Here is a 20332-nt window from a genome sequence, read left to right as displayed (position 1 = left end):
AAACTGCACAACAGAACGAAGCTGAAATACAACCACTGTATAAAAAATAATTACACTTTTGGAAAGTTATAAGAAAACTTTGAAAAAATCTTAAACAATTTATTTTATATCACATACACATTTGTATATATAAATACAGCGTGTAACATTACATACTAATATAACAAAGAATTTGTAAAAAGGTTTAAACTTTACTTTGAAAGAACTTCACAACATAACTGGCTTGGAAAAACAGAAGCTGTATCAAAATTGTTTTTTTAGAATAATTAAATAAAGCTTAGATAACGTATACATTAAATACGTGTGCATCACAGTGATATATATATACATGCAAGCAGCGTCTAGACAACCGCAATAAACGCATGCTAAAATACAAACTGCTGTTCTTATGTAAACAGTGGAAACTATTTTTTCTTTTTATTACTGCCTCAGGGAATGTGATCTGCTTTGCTGAATCAATGAATGATTTATAGCATATATAAATTAAAAGTATATTGTAAGTAAACATGAAAGATCAGATATTTTTAAAGAACAGTATGATTTATTGAAGTAACTGTTTGTGAAGAGAATACATTATTACCCTTTTATTCAAGTTTAAATATCAACTTAAAACGAAACTCAAGAATTGTTGTAAAATGTAAACTTTAATAAATAAACATAAAAACTAAATAAACAATGCTTAAACATAAGTATAATATGTACTTAGTTTAGTGTGTCTGAAAACTTGAACAAAATTTGTTTTACTCACATAAAAATGCAGTCAAAAAGTTGTTTTTTTTTTATTTACAGGTGTATAATATACTTTAATATACCTTTAAAAGAGAATTAACAGAATACATTTTATATTTTTAGTATTTTATAATATGTAAACGTAATACTCGTTCTAGTAATAAACGAGGGATATCTCAATTTACCTACTATACTTAATAAATTTTCTTTTTTACAATGTGGGAATTATATTTTTAGATAGCTTCAAAAATGAAAAAAACAAAAACACAATTGATATTTATAAATAAAACAATTAATTCAAACAAACGTCTTCGGTGAGGTTGGTGGCCTCCAAATCTATGATGTTGAACTGGACTCTTCTGAATATTGACTCTAACGTGTCCACTGCTTTTATGTCCAAATTTTCACCTGAAGTATAAGATATAATGGTTAATAATTTAAAAAACACGGTAGTTGTACAGGTACTTTGTTAAAATATAATTTTTCAAAACCATTTTTCATCTGAAATAATAAAAAAGTAGATTTGTAGATATTTGAATGCAAACGAAATGCAAATGTAGTTATTTTTTTATTGTATTTTAAAAATGTTTTTTTAATTATATTTAAAAATTATGCTCAAACATTATACTTCATTCTTATGTATCAGCAGCTTCTCAAAGAAGTTTTAACTGAAAAATGCCATGGTTTTAAGTAGTTGCTAAAAATTATCAGGTGTAACATTAAAACATTGTTAAATCTTTATATCTTTATTGTGCTCTAAAATAAAATTGGCAATAGCTTTAGAGTTTATCATTTTCAATTTCATTAAAGTACCTGAGATTAAAAGCTCTTTTAAAGAAAATTTTTGTTAGTTTACAACCGATAGGTACACCATAGATGGTTTTAAATTATTAAAATATAACTTATAACTTTAGCTCTACACAAGAGTATAGACTAGCTGTACGTGGATTAGCATTTAAAAGTGAAACTTCTTTAACAAATTATTGATCGATAGTTAATTATTAATAGTCAATCATGTGTTACCAATTTTGCACAAGTATATGTGTATAACAACTCTTGTTACAATTGAACCTTTTGTACTATAAAATACTAAGTTAAGTGTAACTTTAAACACAAAATAAATCATGTGTTACCAATTTTGTACAAGTATATGTGTTTAGTAACCCAGCTATAAAAACTTTTTTTTTAATAAAATATTAAATTAAATGCAGCTTAAAACACAAATTGAAGTAATATTTAAGTTTAAGTTCAGAATAATTTGCTAAACTTAAAACCAAAATTTTGTTTTTTTTTTTAGTTTAAAATTTTCAAAATATACTTTTTTTCATTAATACTGTTTTTATCATTTATATACTGTTAATCATACATTTGGTCTTCAAATAACGCAGTATCTTTAGCTGAAATAATGAATTTTAGAAGGAAAATTGTTAATCGATTAAAAATACATAATAACTTTAACTATACTATAAAATGGAATGAATACTTTGGTAAATATATGTTAAGAAAATAAGTGTTTCATATTACGTTAAACAAATAAGTCATCTAAATTATATTTGATAAAAAACGTAAAGGAAAGAAAAAGTGTTTTAAACATGTAATATATTTATCTAGCTTTTATACATTTGATAACACATAACTTTTCGTTTATTTACTAAAAACACAAGTAACAAATCTCATTTACACTTTTATAAAAATAAATTTTTTTAAAGTTTAAACTATTAACTTAAATTAGTTATGAACAAATCGTGATAAGTGAAAACTTATGTATTATTCTTTAACTAAATCGTTTAATGAAGTTTAAATCTTATGTTGTTTTTAACATACTTTTAAAAATCAACAATTCAAAAACTTTTAAAGGAATGACTTGTAGTCGAATTGTAACTATAAAGTTTGATAATTTAATAAATGGTAATGTATTTAGATTTTTAAAATGAAATAACAACATTTCAATGTAACTTTTTTTAATTTTTTTTTTCTAATTTTATAAACTTGAATCAAAAACTTAAAACACTTTACAAAACTAAAAAAACTAAAAAAAAGACATGTTTTAAATACTTTTTAATACAATGACACTTGTATTCCTTAAAAAAACATATTAGATAATAAAACAAACAAACAAAATTTCAAACCTTTTAACGTGAGAGACGCAGACCTGACACTAAAATCATTGATTTCCTATAATAAAAATATTTATATTAAAATATTAATTATACTAAAGTTACAATGTAAAGTTTTGGTTGTGTGATATTAAAGTATTTTACACAAGTTGTTGAAATGTTAAAAACTAAATGAAAGAGTAGTATTAGTACAATTCTTTTTTTTTCACTTTTTTCTGATAAAACTTTAATATACATAAAGTTACAAAAATAAAGTTCCATTAAAGTCAAACTTCAATGGGTGAAAAAAAATAATAATTGAGCAACTATTAATTTAAATTTATGTTAACAGTAATAATCATTTTTTAAGAATATCATATACACACAACTCAATTGTTTCGAATAAAGGCTTGTTAAATTAACGCTTTAATTATGCTATTTTACAGTTAAAGTTTATTTATTCAATGTTAAAATTGTAGACACACTTTTGTTATAAAAAGTTACAGTTAAATCAATAAATTTCTGTAAGATATTTAGAAAAACTTAATCTTAATCAAAAACTATAAATTTATTTTAAAAAGCTTTATTTTAATTTTGTTTTTAAACTTTGTCAAATATTTCGTTTTTAGGCACAGACTATAAATAAACATTTATATAACTTTAGTACAATCTGTAAATTCATTATATTTATACATAAAATTAATGTAAAATAAAAATAAAACATATCTTGAGATAGAATGTATAAAATCTAAAAAAACAATGATGGTATAAAAAAATTATTATTACTTTTTTTATGCAGTTTTTTGATAAAATAATTAATAGAACAGCATCTAAAATGAAGACATATAAAAGTTTATCTTAAACTTAATATTAAAACTGCAATACGAGTTTAATATGCATTTATCTTTGTTTGTAAAATAAATTTGAATAATATAAAGTATAAACACTAGTTTAAAGTAAAAATTTACTGATATTGACGCTTAAAGAAAAGTATAACTTTACAAAAATTTAACCCACATTTGTTAAAACAATCAGAAAGTTTATGTTTTCTTTTTCTAAAACTACTTATATCCAGTTACAAAAACAATAGTTCAACTGAGTGAAAATGACAATAGGTGAAAAAAAAACTTTAAAATATTTAATACTTAGGCAACAAACACAAAAATTACATAAAACTTAACATTAGCTAGTAATTACTTTAATACTTTAAAAAGAAACAATTTTGTATTTGTCAAATTCATCTTTAGAGAAATCATAAATAATCATACTACTAAGCCCTTATTGTTTTGATTAAAGCTATTTATAATACTTGAGAAAGTTGAAGAACAACAATAACAATAAGTAAAATTTGCTTGCTCCAAATTTTTTTCTAATATTTCTTATACTTTAAAACTACTAATTTACGTTGAAATAAAAGAGTAAAAACAAATTTGTTAAAAAAAATTTTGGTTTAAGAAAAACTAAAGTTTCACAAAAAAAAGCATTACTTCTGCTAACCAAAAACTATTTAAATTTACAATTGAATATAAAATTGGTTTCTTAATAAACAAATTGTGTACAATATTTTGAGAAAAATCTTATTAAACTTTTAATGGGGGAAAAGAATAATATAAAACAAAATTGGGAAAAAATGTTAGCATCGAATTTAACTTTACTTAGCTTAAAGCTTAAGAACAATCTTACATAACAGAAGTGCACAGATATTTACCAATACTATTAAAACAAACTTACTTGTAGTTGCAACAGAAGTTTAGTGATCGGTTTCACTGCCAACTCTTGGCATGAATTCAAATACTCCTGGATGAGTTCATCTGACGAGGTGCAATTAGCTGTGAAAAAATTATCAGTTTTTATGTGTTAATGAAAAAAATATGCTAAACTAACTTTAAACTATTTATACTGGACTAAATAAACTGTGTTGAATTTAAAACGTTGATATGTTTGAAAAAAAAGTAAACACTTTTAATATCAGTAATGCAAGAATGAATTGCTCAGTTTTAAAATATCATAAAACTCATAACACAAAAACTAAATTTATTTTACCATATTTTTTTTGCTTTTCATATTAAAGCAATCTGTAACACAAGATATACGTTACAAGTTAATAAAATATACTTGTCTATGGCCATTGGCCATAAGGTGTCAAGGATTTTTTACTTACAAAAAATACATTTATACTTACCATACATTTTAGATATTAACTATAAAGTGTTTTCTAAAGGATATAAAAGTTTTAAAATAACTTTCAAGATAAAGTTAACTTTTTTCAAGTTTTCCTTCACAAAAGTATTTAATGAACTTTCTTTTTCAGCTAATTTGTTTGAAAATTTAAAATCAACAAAAACTAATGTAATTTTACTTTAAGTCAACAATATTGTCTTATATTTTTTGTTTTTTAAGCTTGAGACCTCACAGTGTTATAAAATGTTTCTTGTATTATTATAAAAAATCAATTTTAGCATTTCTTAATGAATAAAAGGGAGTATTCTGTTACTAAAATAAATAAAAAATATTAGAAAAGCTTAATTTTTTTTTTTAATATTAAAAAAAATTTAATTCTACAAATAAAATGAAAATTAGACTAAAAAATTTAAACGCTTTTGCTTAAAAACTGTTGAAGACCAATTTCTGTCTTCTTTTAGTTCTTACATAAAGTACTTTTTCAAGTCCACAACTTTAATCTGCTATACCACAAAAGTTATTTTGAGTTTAATATTTTCCAAATATATATTTAAAACTATAAAAAAATATGAAGACCAAGAACAAATAAATTCAAAAAAATATGTCTTTACCCCCTTATGGTCTACTAGTACAAATAGTTATTTTCCAAAATTTATTAGATTAACAATCTGAGTTGTAAAGTTTTTTTTTTATAACTTATTGACTTTTTTTTAAGAAAATCAACAAATAAAACTCTACTAAAACTATGCAGGATTAACTCTATTTTTGTTTATTTTTTTATAACTTACATACTATTAGCTAAATAAAATTGTTCACACTATAACCCATCATAATCATATACACAATTTTTCTAAAATTATTTAGTACCAGTTTTTATTTCATTTTAAAATTACTTTTATACCAACCATCAGTCCACGGGCTGGGGGCCTCCTTGTACCCAGCAATGATCTTGTCTCCCTCGGGAAAAGTGACACTTCTGTTGTGCTTCACTGTGCTCACGCTTTGCGACAGTATTCCCTTCACTTTGCTCTTGCTGTTGTTGCTCGAAGTGTTGTTGCTTTGTACCATGGCGTCTTTTGCATCTGAGTATATTGTTATGTTTAGGAAGTTTGTTTAGAAATAGAGAAAATTTAAGGCAATAACAACTAAAAGTATTTAATATTATGTGTATTGATTTTGTCACATGCAATTTTTTTTATAAATTTTAAGTTGTAAAAACTTTTTGTTGTGCTAAATAATAAGAGCACAAATTTAATTATTAAATAAATAAAACTTACCCATACTGTTTGCTTGGGATTCTGCTACCTCATTTTTTGTTAAGTTCATTTCTTAATAAAGTTTCACTAAAAATTACCACACTGCAACTAATGTTTTTTCATGTTAATTAACTCAATTATTTTGGTTAAGATTTTTTCAGGTCTTTCAATATTTGCTAGATACAAAGATAAAGTTCAAATAGATTTTGTTAGAATTTTGTTAAAAACTTTGTGAGAACAACATAAAAACAGTCATTATGCAAATTTGTTGTTTTAAGTATTATTAAAGAACAAGTGGTCAAGAACATAAAAGCTAAAATGTATTTTTATTAATTATGTTTCATTTTATTTAAAATTTATAGATAGATTAAGGGCATAGGGGGTATTTTACTAAGCTACAAGATGCTTTTTAAAGATTATTAAAATTCAAACTTACTTTTGAGATATAACCGGTCAAAGTCGGAGGCAACAATAAGTTCTTTATGGGAGGTGCAAACTAAAACAGTAAAAATAGGCTATTTCACTAAAAATCTATCTTCTCCTTTGTTTTTTGAGACAACTACCTAAAAATTTTGGGAAGTGTTCCTTGATATATTTAGAAAATTCTGTCGGAAAGAATTACAAGAAAAATATATAAACAAAAAAAGCAGTTTTTTTTTTTGTTTTTATATTATAAAATTTTAATTTTTTAATTTTTTTTTTAATTTTGTTAAGACAGAATTTTATAAATATTGCAAGGAACATTTTCTGAAAATTTGAGGTAGTTATCTCAAAAAACAAAGGAGAAGATAGATTTTTAGTGATTCCTAGTTATTTGCAGTTTTAGTTTGCGCCTCCCATAAGGATCCTATTGTTGCCTCTAACTTTGACCAGCTATATATCAAAAACTATTTTGAATATTTAAAATCTGTAAAAAAGCATCTAGTAGCTAAATAAAAACTATATTAAATTAGATCAAATTTCAAAAAATGTGTTTAACCCCCCTATGCCCTTAACTTTCAAATTCTGTATCAAATAAAAATTATTTTTATGCTTATGCAAACCCATTAGGTAATTTTTCAATTTTTACAACAAACAAAAAACACAAAAAAATATTGAAACTTCAACAAAAAACATAGACCATTTTAAAAGAAACTAACCTATTTTTGTCTAAAGAAATAAGAGTTTAAAAAAATTGAAAAGCTTAATAATTGTAAAAAGTTTAATAGCTTATACTTATTAACAAAAGTACTAAAAAATATTTTTAATTTTAATTTTTGAAACTTTGTACACTCATTTATAAAACATATCAGGAAAAAATAATAAGTAGTACAAAAAATAAATGTATTTAAATTAAAGTATATAACAGTAAAAATGTAACTTTTACACTTTAATTTTCTTAAGTTAATACAAAAAGTTAATTTGTTAAGGGCATAGGGGGGGTAAACACCTTTTTTGGTTTTTTATCTTATTTTATATAGTTTTTACTAAGCTACAAGATGCTTTTTAACAATTTTAAAAATTCAAAACAATTTTTGAGATATAGCCTGTCAAAGTTTGAGGCAACAATAGGAACCTTATGGGAGGCGCAAACTAAAACAGGAAAAATAGACTATTTCACTAAAAATCTATCTTCTCCTACGTTTTTTGAGATAACTACCTCAAATTTTTAGGAAATGTTCCTTGATATATTTAGAAAATTCTGTCGGAAGGAATTTTAAAAAAACTGAAAAATAAAAATTTTATATAAAAAATAAACAAAAAAAACAATTTTTTTTTTGTTTTTTTGTTATAAATTTTTTATTTTTCAATTTAATTAAATTCTGTTCCGACAAAATTTTCTAAATATTGCAAGAAACATTTCCTGAAAATTTGAGGTAGTTATCTCAAAAAACGTAGGAGGAAATAGATTTTTAGTGATTTCTAGTTATTTGCTGTTTTAGTTTGCGCCTCCCATAAGGTTCCTATTGTTGCCTTCAACTTTGACGGGCTATATCTCAAAAATTATTTTGAATTTTTAAAATCTGTAAAAAGCATTTTGTAGCTTAGTAAAAACTATATAAGATAAGATAAAAAACCAAAAAAGGGTGTTTACCTCCCCTATGCCCTTAACAAATTTTACAACCCATAGTTATTTGGTCAACTTAACTTAATTAAAATATAGAAAAAAACATTATATTCTATTTTTATAATAAATTGTTAAAAAAAGCTTATTGACTCAAAATATGATGTGTTGCTAATTTATCTTCAAATTTTTTGAACCATAAATTTTACAAAAGTTACAGACTTGTAATTCTTGTTGATTTTTTCTTTTTATATGGTGAGAAAACAACAGTTTTTAACTCTACCCCTTGCAACAAATAGCTTTTCTTGGGATAGTTTAAAACATAATAACACATTTTGATAGCTTTTAATTAGTTTATAATATAACATATAAGTTCTGCGTTTTCCCACACAAAATTCTTTTGTAGAAAATTAGAATTTTTTTGATTAAGGTAAAAATACTTTTTTGTAAATTTAATATAGTACCTGATATTATGTTCTAAAAGATAGTCAAAAGTTTAAAAAATAGTTACATGAGTAGTTTTCTTTATATGAGTCTGTACATATCAAACTAACTCTTATGAAAAATATATGCTAAGCTTGATTTTAAACATTATTTTGTCACCATCATTTTTAATTGATGATTGATTCTAAATTAGAATTAATTTGAACTTATATGTATAAACTGAAGTGTTAGAAAACATTTCTGTTGCATATTAATTGTGTATTGTATGTTTTGTTGCCAGATATACATTATTTTAATTCGCTTTGCTGAGCACACACTAGTATCTTGAAAAGGGGATTTTTTACGTTATGTACAAACTAAGGAAGTGATACTAACTTATATCAAAAACAAACTATAGTTATAAATGATCATTGTATTTTTAGAAAAAAAATACTATTAAAAATCTTAAGTAGAAAAATCTAAAGATACTATCTCTAATCTAAACTAGTTTGGTTATATTGTAGTTAGCAAACGAAATAACTCTGTAACGTAGGGGTCTTAACAACGGTATTAAAAGCTATAACATTAAAATTAGCATCATAAAAATTATTCACAATCAACTAAGTGGTCGATTTAATAAGTAATGAAAAAACGTTTGAATTTTTTTTTAGTTTTAACATCATTTAAAAAAAAAACTCCGTAAAAGACATTAAACTGTATCCGTGGTGTACGATAACAAAAAAGTTTCGGATTAAATCTTTTGAGCGCTATTTTTGTCATTTAATAAAGAAATTAGTACTTTTTCAATATATTTTTTTAATTTTTTATGGTATTATCTACGACTATTTCAACACTTTCTTAACTTGAAATATAAACAAAGTTTAAATGTTGTTTTATCTTGTTTTAGCTTTAGTTCATTTATAGCTTGTAAACTATGTTTAAATTTTTTTATACAATTTAACGAAAATTTTTTATAATTGTTTAAACAAAGTATTATTGTGTGGTAATGCAAAAGTGTTTGAGGTTATAAGGATCGCATGCAACACTCATGAAATCTTTAAATTAGTTTAATGTTTATATATGTTTTTGTTTAAACCAAAGAAAACAGCCAATTTTGTAGCAAATATATAGAATGTGCGCCTTAAATAAGTTTAAGTGAAATTGTTGTTATTATATTTGGTTTTAAGTTATATTTTGAAACATATTAATAACTTTCATAAAAAAAATGAAAAAACTTTGCGGCTAAATAAATCTTCTTCATACAACTTTGGTCCCTTAAAAATTCTTCTGCTAAGTTCAGCCTGCTGACTAGAAAAGTCGCCTAACTCTTTATATGGAGTGAATAATTTATTTAGTCTATGATATTCTTTTAGCTGAGAAAAGGATTGCAAATTTATTTGAAAACTTTCTAAAAAAAATAAAGTGACTAAAGAATAATCTGGAATAAGTATTTTATTACTTGTACATTTTTAAAAGGCTTTCAACAATAAGTTTGGTTCTTAATCCAACACAAGATATATAACACTATCCAAATATATAATATAATATAATCTTGTGTTGGATTAAGAAACAAACTTATTGTTGAAAGCCTTTTAAAAAAGTACAAGTAATAAAATACTTATTCCAAATTATTCTTTAGTCACTTTATTTTGTTTTAGAAAGTTTTCAAATAAATTTGCAATCCTTTTCTCAGCTAAAAGAATATCATAGACTAAATAGTATTACTATGAAGATCATAAATAAAATAAGAAAAACTAAACAAAAAAAACTATACAAAAATAATCAAGAAATTATTTAGTTATTGTTATTAAGTCTTAAATTCTGTTTACACCTAAATAAACTGACCATACTAAAATGCTTAAAAGTCAAAAGCATGCAATAAGTACATGTGACAACAAAAATGCTGAAAAACTGAAAGTTAATTTAATAAAAATTTTGTTATTCAGATATTTAAAACAACATTACGCTATTTAATTTTTTTTTAATTTTCAACACAAATCTGTTTTAGTCAACGCGCTTTTTTTTTAGTTCAGTGAGGCATGCTCGCTATCAGTTCTTTCGCGCTTCTTTTAACTTTCTTCAACTGCTTATCGGCACTGGCAGTGGCAAAAGCGGTCAAAGAAGGATCGAAACCTTGATAAGCAGATCTGTTAGGCATGGTTCCGCTTGTTACGGTTGGCTGGGTGGTGTTTTGTTCTTCCGGTCTGGGAGCTGCTGGCTGATTGTTGGATTCAGCATTCGAACTGGCAAACGGATGCGAACTCGCGTTTTCTGAAACGTTCATCACCGAGGTTTCAATCACGTTGTGAGGGCAGTCGAAAACGAAGTAGTGCAAGTAGGTGAGAGCGAACACTACAATGGTGTTGTAGTGGGAGAAGTGCTCACATTGTTTCAAATTGTCGCAAACTTTCCAGCTGTAAAAATAAAATAGTTGACAAACTTAAATGAACAATTTAGTGAAGTTCGTCTGAGTTTAGAAAAATAGTAAAAAAAACAATAATAAAACTGAACAAAATTTATATAAAAAGCTTTTAAAAACATGTAGGACAAAAATTTAAAAAATAAATATACGTATATTCAAACCTGCTGTCAACCCATTCGTATAAAATTTCATTAGCAACTTTTGAGACACTCTCTAAGCCATAAAAATTTCCGAATATTTTTCTGGAAGCGAATCTTTCCAGCCAGTCAGTTAAACTTTTTAGATTACCATAAAGAAACACCTTTATGCATTTCACAATTTCATTAGCAAATGTTGAACGAGATTTGAAAACTGTAAACTCCTGTAATTTTATTTGTTTAATAAGAAAATATTAAACACAAAAAGTTTCAATAATTAACGTAAACTGAACTAAAGAGATTTTATAATTTGTTCTAGTAAAAACAAAGTTATTTAAACTATTGATATTAATTAGAAAAATAGTTATAACTAACCGAATTGTGCTTTGAGCTTACTCTGTTCAGTTTGTTTCTCGCTTGCACAACTGTTTTTATGTTGTTAGTAAGCTCACGCAAGACTTGAGCGTTCCTGCCCAGTTGCGTGTAGTGTACGAGTTTGTCTTTAAAACCGGTCACTTCCGTCATCTAAATTGTTTTAAGGTTAATGTTTATACTAATCATAAAACTTATAAGTTTGAAACTTTACTTTCTATTTAAAATGTACAAAAAAAATGATTAATGTTGTAGTAGTGTTATAGTTTTTTGCCTCGATAACAGTAATACGCTGTTTTCCTAAATTTTTAAGTCTTATGTAAAAACAGTGCAGATATTTTAAACTAATAGCTCAAAGTTTACCAGTCTTTTTCTATATACTGAACTAAATTTATAGAACCTTAACTTTTAATCAAACACAGCATAATAGTTAAGTCATATAAGCTGAATTGCTGCATTTTAAATATATTTAGCAATTTTATTTTAAAAATCTACTTTATACATTTCTTACTGAAAAATAACCTTTAAGTTATACAGCTCGTCTGGAATGTTAAATTTTCTCAATGCGCTCCAAGTGTCTTCTCCAATTCTTTCGATTAGCGGTCTCATTTGTTCAGACAAATCCTTTTCGATTGGATTCAGAACTAGTCTTTTTAGATATTGAGTATAGAATTTGCAATCTATTTGTTTCAGCGAATTCTTAAAAGATTCTTGCTTGCACCGTGAGAAAAAATCGTTTTGAGCCAAATTACGGGCAAAGTTTTCTATCCTGTTTTTCATTGTATAAATAAAATGTTAATGAAGCAACTTCAGTAAAGTTTTATAACTACGAACACTGTAAACTTACTGATCAAAGTTTGATGCAGTAGGCCCCAATTTCGTTTCTTGCCTATTTAAAGTCCAGAAGTTGAGCAAGTCACGTTCGCTTTCGTTGAACCTTCTACTCAAAACTGCTGAGGAAAATAAGCTAGATTGTCGCTCATAAGCGGAAAGAAGCCATTGAATTTTGTCCTAAATTAAAATATTAAATAAAGTATTTAAAACTTACTAAATTTAATGTAATAAAAAGAAAATATCTTACCTTAGCATGAATATATGCAAAGTTTAGTTCTAAAGTTTCTTTCTTAATTTTAGGAATTAACTGATCTTCTGTTGTATTGGTCTCTGGCAGTTTCCTTAAAATAAAATATTCAGTTATCTATAATTTAGAAAATTTTTCTATTTTTTTAGTAAATAAAAACTTACCTTTTATTTTTTTTAATACAAGGTTTCGTATTAGTCTCCGGCTTTCTTTCTGGAGTTTCTAACATGCTACAGTATCCGGAATCCTGTTTAATTGTTTGTTTAATCTTTAGTTTTTCGCCACCATTTGTATTAATTGACTGGCGTGCATCCGTAGATAGTTGATTCTAAAAAAAAGCCTCGTGTTAAATATTTAATTGAATTAAATAAACTATCTTTATATTTTATTTAAAGTAAAATATTGGTGTTTTATACACTTTAGCGTTTAAAATTTAAATATATTTAATTCAAATTTTTTTAAGGGTTGATACAAAACTTTAAGATTAATCTAATTTTTTAATTGAATGATTAAGTTACAATTTTTAAAACGATTTATATTGATAAAGTAATAATAAACATCTTTTTTTTTTGGTTATTATTCGATTATTGTTATTTTTATAACATACTTGGTATTTTGAAACTTGGATTTTTTCTTTTCTGAGTAACTTTATCTTTGAAATGCCTTTTTTTGCATCAAGTGGTTGAGTCTGCTTTGAAATGCTTTTGATTGTATTTTGAGAACTTCTGTAGAATAATAACTTGGTGGTAATACATATAAATCTAAGAAACTTGACCATTGGCACAAAAATTGAAAAACAAAAGTTTGTTAAATTTGTAATTTAATAAAATAAAGTTTAAAAAATTCTAGCTGTACAACTTAAACTAACGATGAAACAGTTTCTTTTGTGTTCTTGTTTTCAGCCATAGGTGCCATCTTTTGTGAGATATAAATATTTTAGTTGGAAATAAAACAGTCTGAAAAATATTTTTTTAAATAAAGTTTGACCTTATATATATTTAATATAAGAAAGTTTTCATATATTTCCAATTTTTCATATTTTTTTATAGTTCTGTTTTTTTTTTTTTAATTATAAATACTGTTAAACGTTATATAATATTCGGTTTCAGGACCATATGTACGAAAAAAGCTTTGGTTATTAAATCGCACACCACTTGGATACATTTTAACGTCTTGACTCCTGTCCTATACTGTCCTGAAAATTAAACAAACCCCTAGATTTTGCCATGTTCAGATTCAGAAAGTTTCGGGTATGACATCAGTTTTTAATTTAATAAAACCTATTTTATTAACATTTTTTTAAATAAGCTAATAGTAGAGGGAAAATAATAAAACTTTCTTTGGACTATCTTTTTTTCAGTAAAATGTTCATTAAATTTTGCTTTTAGTTTTTTCAGTACAAGTACTATCGTATTACACCGAGTAAAGATATTCTTATAACTAGTTACAATTTTAGTTCACTAGTTTCATAGTTTACGGGTGCTGTTCAGGTGTTTTATTTATTTATTTTGTATTAAGTCTATTAGCCTAATTTACTTTTTCGTTATAGTTAGATAATAAAACTACTTATATTTCCGGGTTAGTGCTAATTTTTATTGATTAGCTGTAATCTAATGTAATCCAAGTTGTAATTTTTTTTCTTGTGTAGGGGATCCACCTTGTTTTTACTATTCTTACACACATTGTTTATGGCTTGTTTGAAGTAAAAATACAAATTTTATTCAAAATTAATATTAAGAAAACAATAAGTGTTGATGTTAAACTTAATTTAAAAGAAAATTGTATTAATGATGTACAAATATAATTTTTTATCATTCATTTGTTCTTGATTAATAGTGTTTAGTAAACTATCAATTTAAAAAATTTATTTATGTATATTTTTAAAGGTAATAAAACATGAGAATCTAACTCAACCCCTTGCAATTTCTAAGCTTTCTTCGGTAAAACGAGTGTGTTACATCATGTTTTTTTTTTTTAAAGAAAGAAAATGTAAACTTTCATAGTTATGGTCAATGAAACTATCTAACATTCCAGTTTGATTAATCTCAACAATTTTAATGCCACCTTATTGTAATAAAAATTAATCAAGGTTGCCAGAAAACTTTGAAATTTTGAAAAACCAGGAATTTGACAATTTTGAAAAGCCTTGATTTTCAAAGAAAATCCACTAAAAATACCTTGAATTAAAACTATTCTACATCTTAAGTAACACATTTTTAATTTACAACAAAAATCTATACAATAACAACTATTCCATTTATATATTTATAAAATAAAAATCTTAATTTTAGTAGTTTTATAGTATCTTTTCATTGTTATTTTGCTCTACAGGTAGTGCTTGTGATTAGACTTGATTTTACACTAAAAATAGACTGAAATTTTTTTATTTTTAAAACCATAAAAAAATTTACTAAACACCTATGGCAGTCATGTTTGATCTTAACAAAATATCTAAAATACAACATATGTTAAAAAAAAAGCATATAGAGACTGATGTTTTTTTAAACTAAAAATAGTTGAAACATTCTTAATTTTTTAAAATTGTTACAAACATACACTACAAAAATTAGAAACACTTAAATTTTATGTTAATTTAAGTAAGAATATCTACTGTAACAATTAACATTTTGTACTAAAAAAGTAGTGTTTTATAATTTACTAGACTATTAGGTATGTTACTTCAGACTAAAAGGTTAGAGAAAATTGGTGTATAAAATATAAACTTTTTGGTTGACACACATTTAGCTAGTGAAAATTTCAAACGCTTCTTAAAAACCTTAGGGTTTTTTAAACCTTTCAGGCCATAAATTGGTCTGTAAAAGTAGCAATTTTTTGTTTAAATGTGTAAGAACTATGAATAAAGATTTAAGTTTACATTAATAATTTTTATTACATATTTAAGTTCATTTCATAGAATGTACTATAACCCAGGGTTGCCACACACTCAGGTAACTCAGAAAATTTAGGGAAACATAGGGAATTTTCAAGTTATAGAAAATCTCCGGGAAACTCAGGGAATTTTGACTCTAATTTTTAAGTCAGGGAAACTGAAGGCAGTTTGGTTTTTTCTAAAAATTTCAGGAAAAATTTAAGATTTTTTTTTAAAAACTTTGGCAAAGTTTTTCTAGATCTAGAATGAGATTTAGTTGATTCAATTCCTGTATTTTGTTTAAAAAAGTTTATTTTATTTATTTTTAAGTGCTTGTTTAGAATTTTTTTAGACTTGCAGCTAGTTCTTCTATATTATTAGAATTATCATTGTAAGTTTTTAATGAATAATTTTTTTTTAGGATTTGAATTAAACTCAGGGAAACTCAAAGAAGTTTAGTGATACTCAAGAAAGTTTTTGGTCACTCAGGGAAGATTTATTGACTCAAAGAGTGGCAACCCTGATAACCTTATTAAAGTGGTCTTTACTTATGGTAGAACATAAGTTTTTAAAACATTTTAGCTATGCATCCAAAGGTTACCCAAAATCAATTGCTAATATATACTGAAACTTATATAAAAATATATTCAATGTTAAAGTTTATATCAGGGTTTAATAAAGCAAAAGCCCACAAGGAGGCCATAAGCAGCAAAGAGGCTAAAGGCGGGGTCATGAGGCAATAGTTTGAACATACACCAGATATTTTGAATTTGATGTAAAGAAAAATAGGTCTCAAAAGTTTTATGTAATAATATTTAAACTTGTACTAAAAAAATGATTGATAGTGAAAACCATAAAAAAAGGGCTTTAGGTTTATTTAATGGTAGTTTTTTGAGAAGTCTAGTCTGAGAAGGCCATGGCTTTTTTTTTTTTTTTTTTTTAAAGATAAATTATAAAAAAGTAAAATTTAAAAAAAAACAGAAAATTCTGGTTAATATTGTATACAGATTTAACTGAAAAATAATTAAACAAATACTGTTTTTATTTAGAACTAATGTCAGGACAAAAATATTTTAAGAAAAATACAGTTCAAATTTTATACTAAACATAAAAGATAAGATTGTCCCTGAACTGGTAAACAATTAATAAAATATTTACAAAGCATTTATTTTTATTTAATTCAATTTTATCACTTATTACCCCAATTAATTTGAATTAAGATCAGTCTGGTATCTTTTATATCAATTTTTATTATGCAAGCATACAAAATGAACTTAACTTTTACTTTCTAGAAAAAAGAACCTTACTTAAAAAAGAATGAAAACCTTCAGGAAAAAATTGAGGAGAAAGAAGCTAAAACACAAATTCTGACTTTTCAAATTGTTTAAGCAAAAATTAGACATTTAGGTTTTTAGTTACAGAATATACATTCTTAGACTTTTTCAATGCACTTTGAATTAAAACATGTAATATATTTTGTTTTTTTTCTAACTTTTGCTGAGTTTCAAAGAAAATGCTAAACTCTAGGAAACAATTGATAAAATACAAAAGTTTTAATTACCCTAATACTCAAACTTTTATTATCAAAAGAAAATAGTTTAACAATAAGTAGCTGACTAACTGTACCCTTATATACTTTTTTTAAATAATTTTGTACTATAATATTTTTATATTATACACTAAAAAGCAGAACAAAGCTAAAAATTAGAGCAACAAAAAAAAACTTTTTTCTTGCAAAGGGTAGAATCATTTCAAAAATATACCCATACAACCTTATCTAATGATTGCAATAACTTATAACTTGATTTGTATTATTGAGATAATTAAGTAAATTAGTTTTTAAGTTTTAGTAGGAACTTTATTTTAAGCTCTTCCAAAGTCACAAATAACCAAATGAGAGATGTTGTTTGCTGTCTTTTAAGCTTTCTGAATGCTGAAATTTAAAGAACACCAAAGGCCTTGCATGTGAGTTTTCCTTGTTTGGGATAAACAGCTTTGTTTTTAAACATTGATGGAGTTTTTAAAGCTTTATTTTTTATAAAAAATTTGGCTTTTCAATTTTTTCTTAGTTTTAATTGAAACATTAAACTTTTTTTCCACCTTTGTTGGTGAAGCCTAATGTTTAAAACAAGTTAAAAAAAACTATTTTTTTTTAATAAATTATTACTATAATAATTTTTTATAATTAAAACTGAAATAATTTTTTTTTCATAGAAATTATAATTAAGATATTCTACTTTTCAGGCGTTAAAAAAAGCTATGCTTACAATATTTCTATATTCATTTGGTTGTTGTTTTAACTATTAAATACCATAAATTTATTTTGATTAAAAATTTTTAATGTTAGCTTGCTCAGAGTTGCCAAAAAACTGCGAATCCTTGAAAATCCAAGAATTTGACAGTTTAGGTAAAAACCCCAAAAAAATATGGAATTTAAAAAGATTTTGAAAAAAGTAACCTGAAATTTTGAACAAAAATCTTTAAAATTTATGGAAAAATCATGAATATTAAACAATTTTTACATGTAAAATGACAAAATTTTGAGTATTAGTTTGCTCATAGTTGCCAACAAACTTGAATCCTTGAAAAAACTCTAGTTTGACAACTTAGGTAAAAACCCTGGAAAAACCTGAAATTTAAGAAAGTAAGAAAAATACCAGAAATTTTAACAAATTTACTAAAAACTTTATAAAATCATGAATTTAAAACTATTTTTACATTTAAACGATAAATTTTTGATTAGATCTAAAAATTCTACTATGAAAATAATTCTTTTTGTATTTAAAATTGTGTTTTATTAAAAAACACATTTAAAGTAGCTTTACAGTATCTTTTCATTGTTGTTATACTAAAAAAGACAGTTTTTTTTAACTTGAAATTGAATTTATACAAAAGAATGGACTAAAAAATTTTATTTTAAAAACCTTAGGCGACCCTGATTAATCTTAAACAACATTTCTAAAATAGAGCATATATTAAAAAATAAAGGATTTTGAGGTTGAAGTGTTTTTTTTAATAAAAAAACAGTTAAAGTTAACTTTGTTTTTCAAAACTGACTATACTTTATAATTAGGGATTAGAAAAGTTTTTACAATTATATATTATTTAATTTACAGACAGTTACATTTATATTTATTTAAGTAAGAATATCTACTGTAATAATAAACATTTTAACAGAAAATTTAGTGTTTCATAATATACTAATTTGTTGGGTAGATTAATTCAGACTAAAACTTTAGAGAAAATTGGTGTGTATAATATAAGTCTTTTGGTTGACACAAATTTAGGCTAGTAAAATTTTTTTTAAGGTATCTTAAAAAACCCACACTTGTTATAATCATTCAGGCCATAAATAGATCTCTAAAACTAGCACCTTTTTGGTGAAATATATGCCAAATATCAATAAATATATAGTAAATAGATAAATATTATTATATATTTATCTTTACTCATAAAATGTACTAGAGCCTTATTGAAATCTTTCTTACTTGTGAAGAAGTTTTACATTAGATGTTTTACAACATAAATTTTCAAAACAATTTAGCTGTGCATCTTTAGGTAATCCAAAATCAACTGCTGTATACACTGAAACTTAAGGTTAACCAAAGCAGGTCATATGGCCCCCTTGGAAGCTACAACAGAAATTTAGGCGGCCAAGAGCAGCAAAAGGAGCCATGGGTAGCAAATGGGCCACAGGGGGTTCATGAGGTTTGAAACATAAACAAAATGTTCTGAATTTGATGATGAAGAGCAAAAAATAAAATTCTCAGGTATGTTAGAAATAATTTTAAAACTTATACTAATATTCTGGAGTTGATAGTGAAGAGCATTAAAAAAGGGCTTTGTGTTTATTTAAGGGTATATTTTTTGAGAAGTTTTGTCTGAGGAGGCCAAGGCTTTTTGCTCTTCATTCAAAGATTGAAAAAGTTTGGAAACCCTGGTTTATATTGTATACATATCTAACTAAAAAAATCAAATAAGTATAAATTTTATTTGGATCTAATAAACAGAATAAAAAAAAATCATTTAAAGAAAGTTACAGTTCAAGTTTTTTAGTAAACATAAAGTATAAGATTGTCTTAAAATGGGTGAAGCAAGTTATTAACAAAATATTTATCAAGTAATTAATTTTTTCATTAATAATCCAAGCGTCATCTATTAAATCAAAGCTAATTTAAAGTTATTTCCTTTTTCAAAGTACTTTCAACAAAAACTTCAGTTATAGTAATAAAAGAAAACTTTCATTTTAAATAAGATGACTATAGAAGTTTTAAATTTTTCTTAATTCAACTTTTACACTTGTTATCCCAATAAAATGAATTAAGATCACTCTTGTACATTTTATATCTATGTTAATGATCCAAGAATACAAAATGGTCTTTACTTACTGGAAATAAGAAGCTTCCTGAAAAAGAGAGTGACAAATTGGACTTGAGTGGCTAAAAAACCTGACTTTTGTAAAAATATCTAAACAAAAAATTAGAATTTTAGCCTATATTAATATAATATACATACTTAGACTTTTTTAATGCACTTTGAAATAAAACATGTGACACTTTTGTTTTTCTGCTTAGTTTGCAGAGTTTCCATGAAAATGCTAACATCTAAAAAACAATGATGAAATACAAAAGTTTAATTACCCCAACATAAAGCCTTTATTTAAATTATAAGCAGTTTAATGCCAAAAAGCTGACCAAATGTACCCTAAAATACTTTAAGTAG

At 24.7% G+C, this 20332-nt stretch overlaps 1 protein-coding gene across 1 annotated transcript in view; it reads right to left on the bottom strand.

Annotated features, from left to right (window-relative positions):
- Window positions 1-6375, bottom strand: part of LOC145834138 (uncharacterized) — a 37109-nt gene extending 30734 nt beyond the window's left edge. The window contains exons 1-5 of the mRNA XM_082941535.1: window positions 6284-6375; window positions 5912-6088; window positions 4557-4654; window positions 2859-2904; window positions 1037-1137 (exon numbers count right to left, since the gene is read on the bottom strand). Coding sequence (XP_082797661.1) covers window positions 1037-1137; window positions 2859-2904; window positions 4557-4654; window positions 5912-6088; window positions 6284-6332 — 471 coding nt within the window. The 5' untranslated portion in view covers window positions 6333-6375. The remainder of the gene's footprint in view (window positions 1-1036; window positions 1138-2858; window positions 2905-4556; window positions 4655-5911; window positions 6089-6283) is intronic.
- Between the last annotated feature and the right edge of the window lie 13957 nt (window positions 6376-20332).

Source organism: Thalia democratica, chromosome 1 (genome assembly GCF_965202585.1).
Source record: "Thalia democratica chromosome 1, ktThaDemo2.hap1.1, whole genome shotgun sequence".
NCBI lineage: Eukaryota > Metazoa > Chordata > Thaliacea > Salpida > Salpidae > Thalia > Thalia democratica.
The sequence above is the reverse complement of the archived record's forward strand: the minus strand, read 5'-3'. Positions and strand labels throughout refer to the sequence as shown.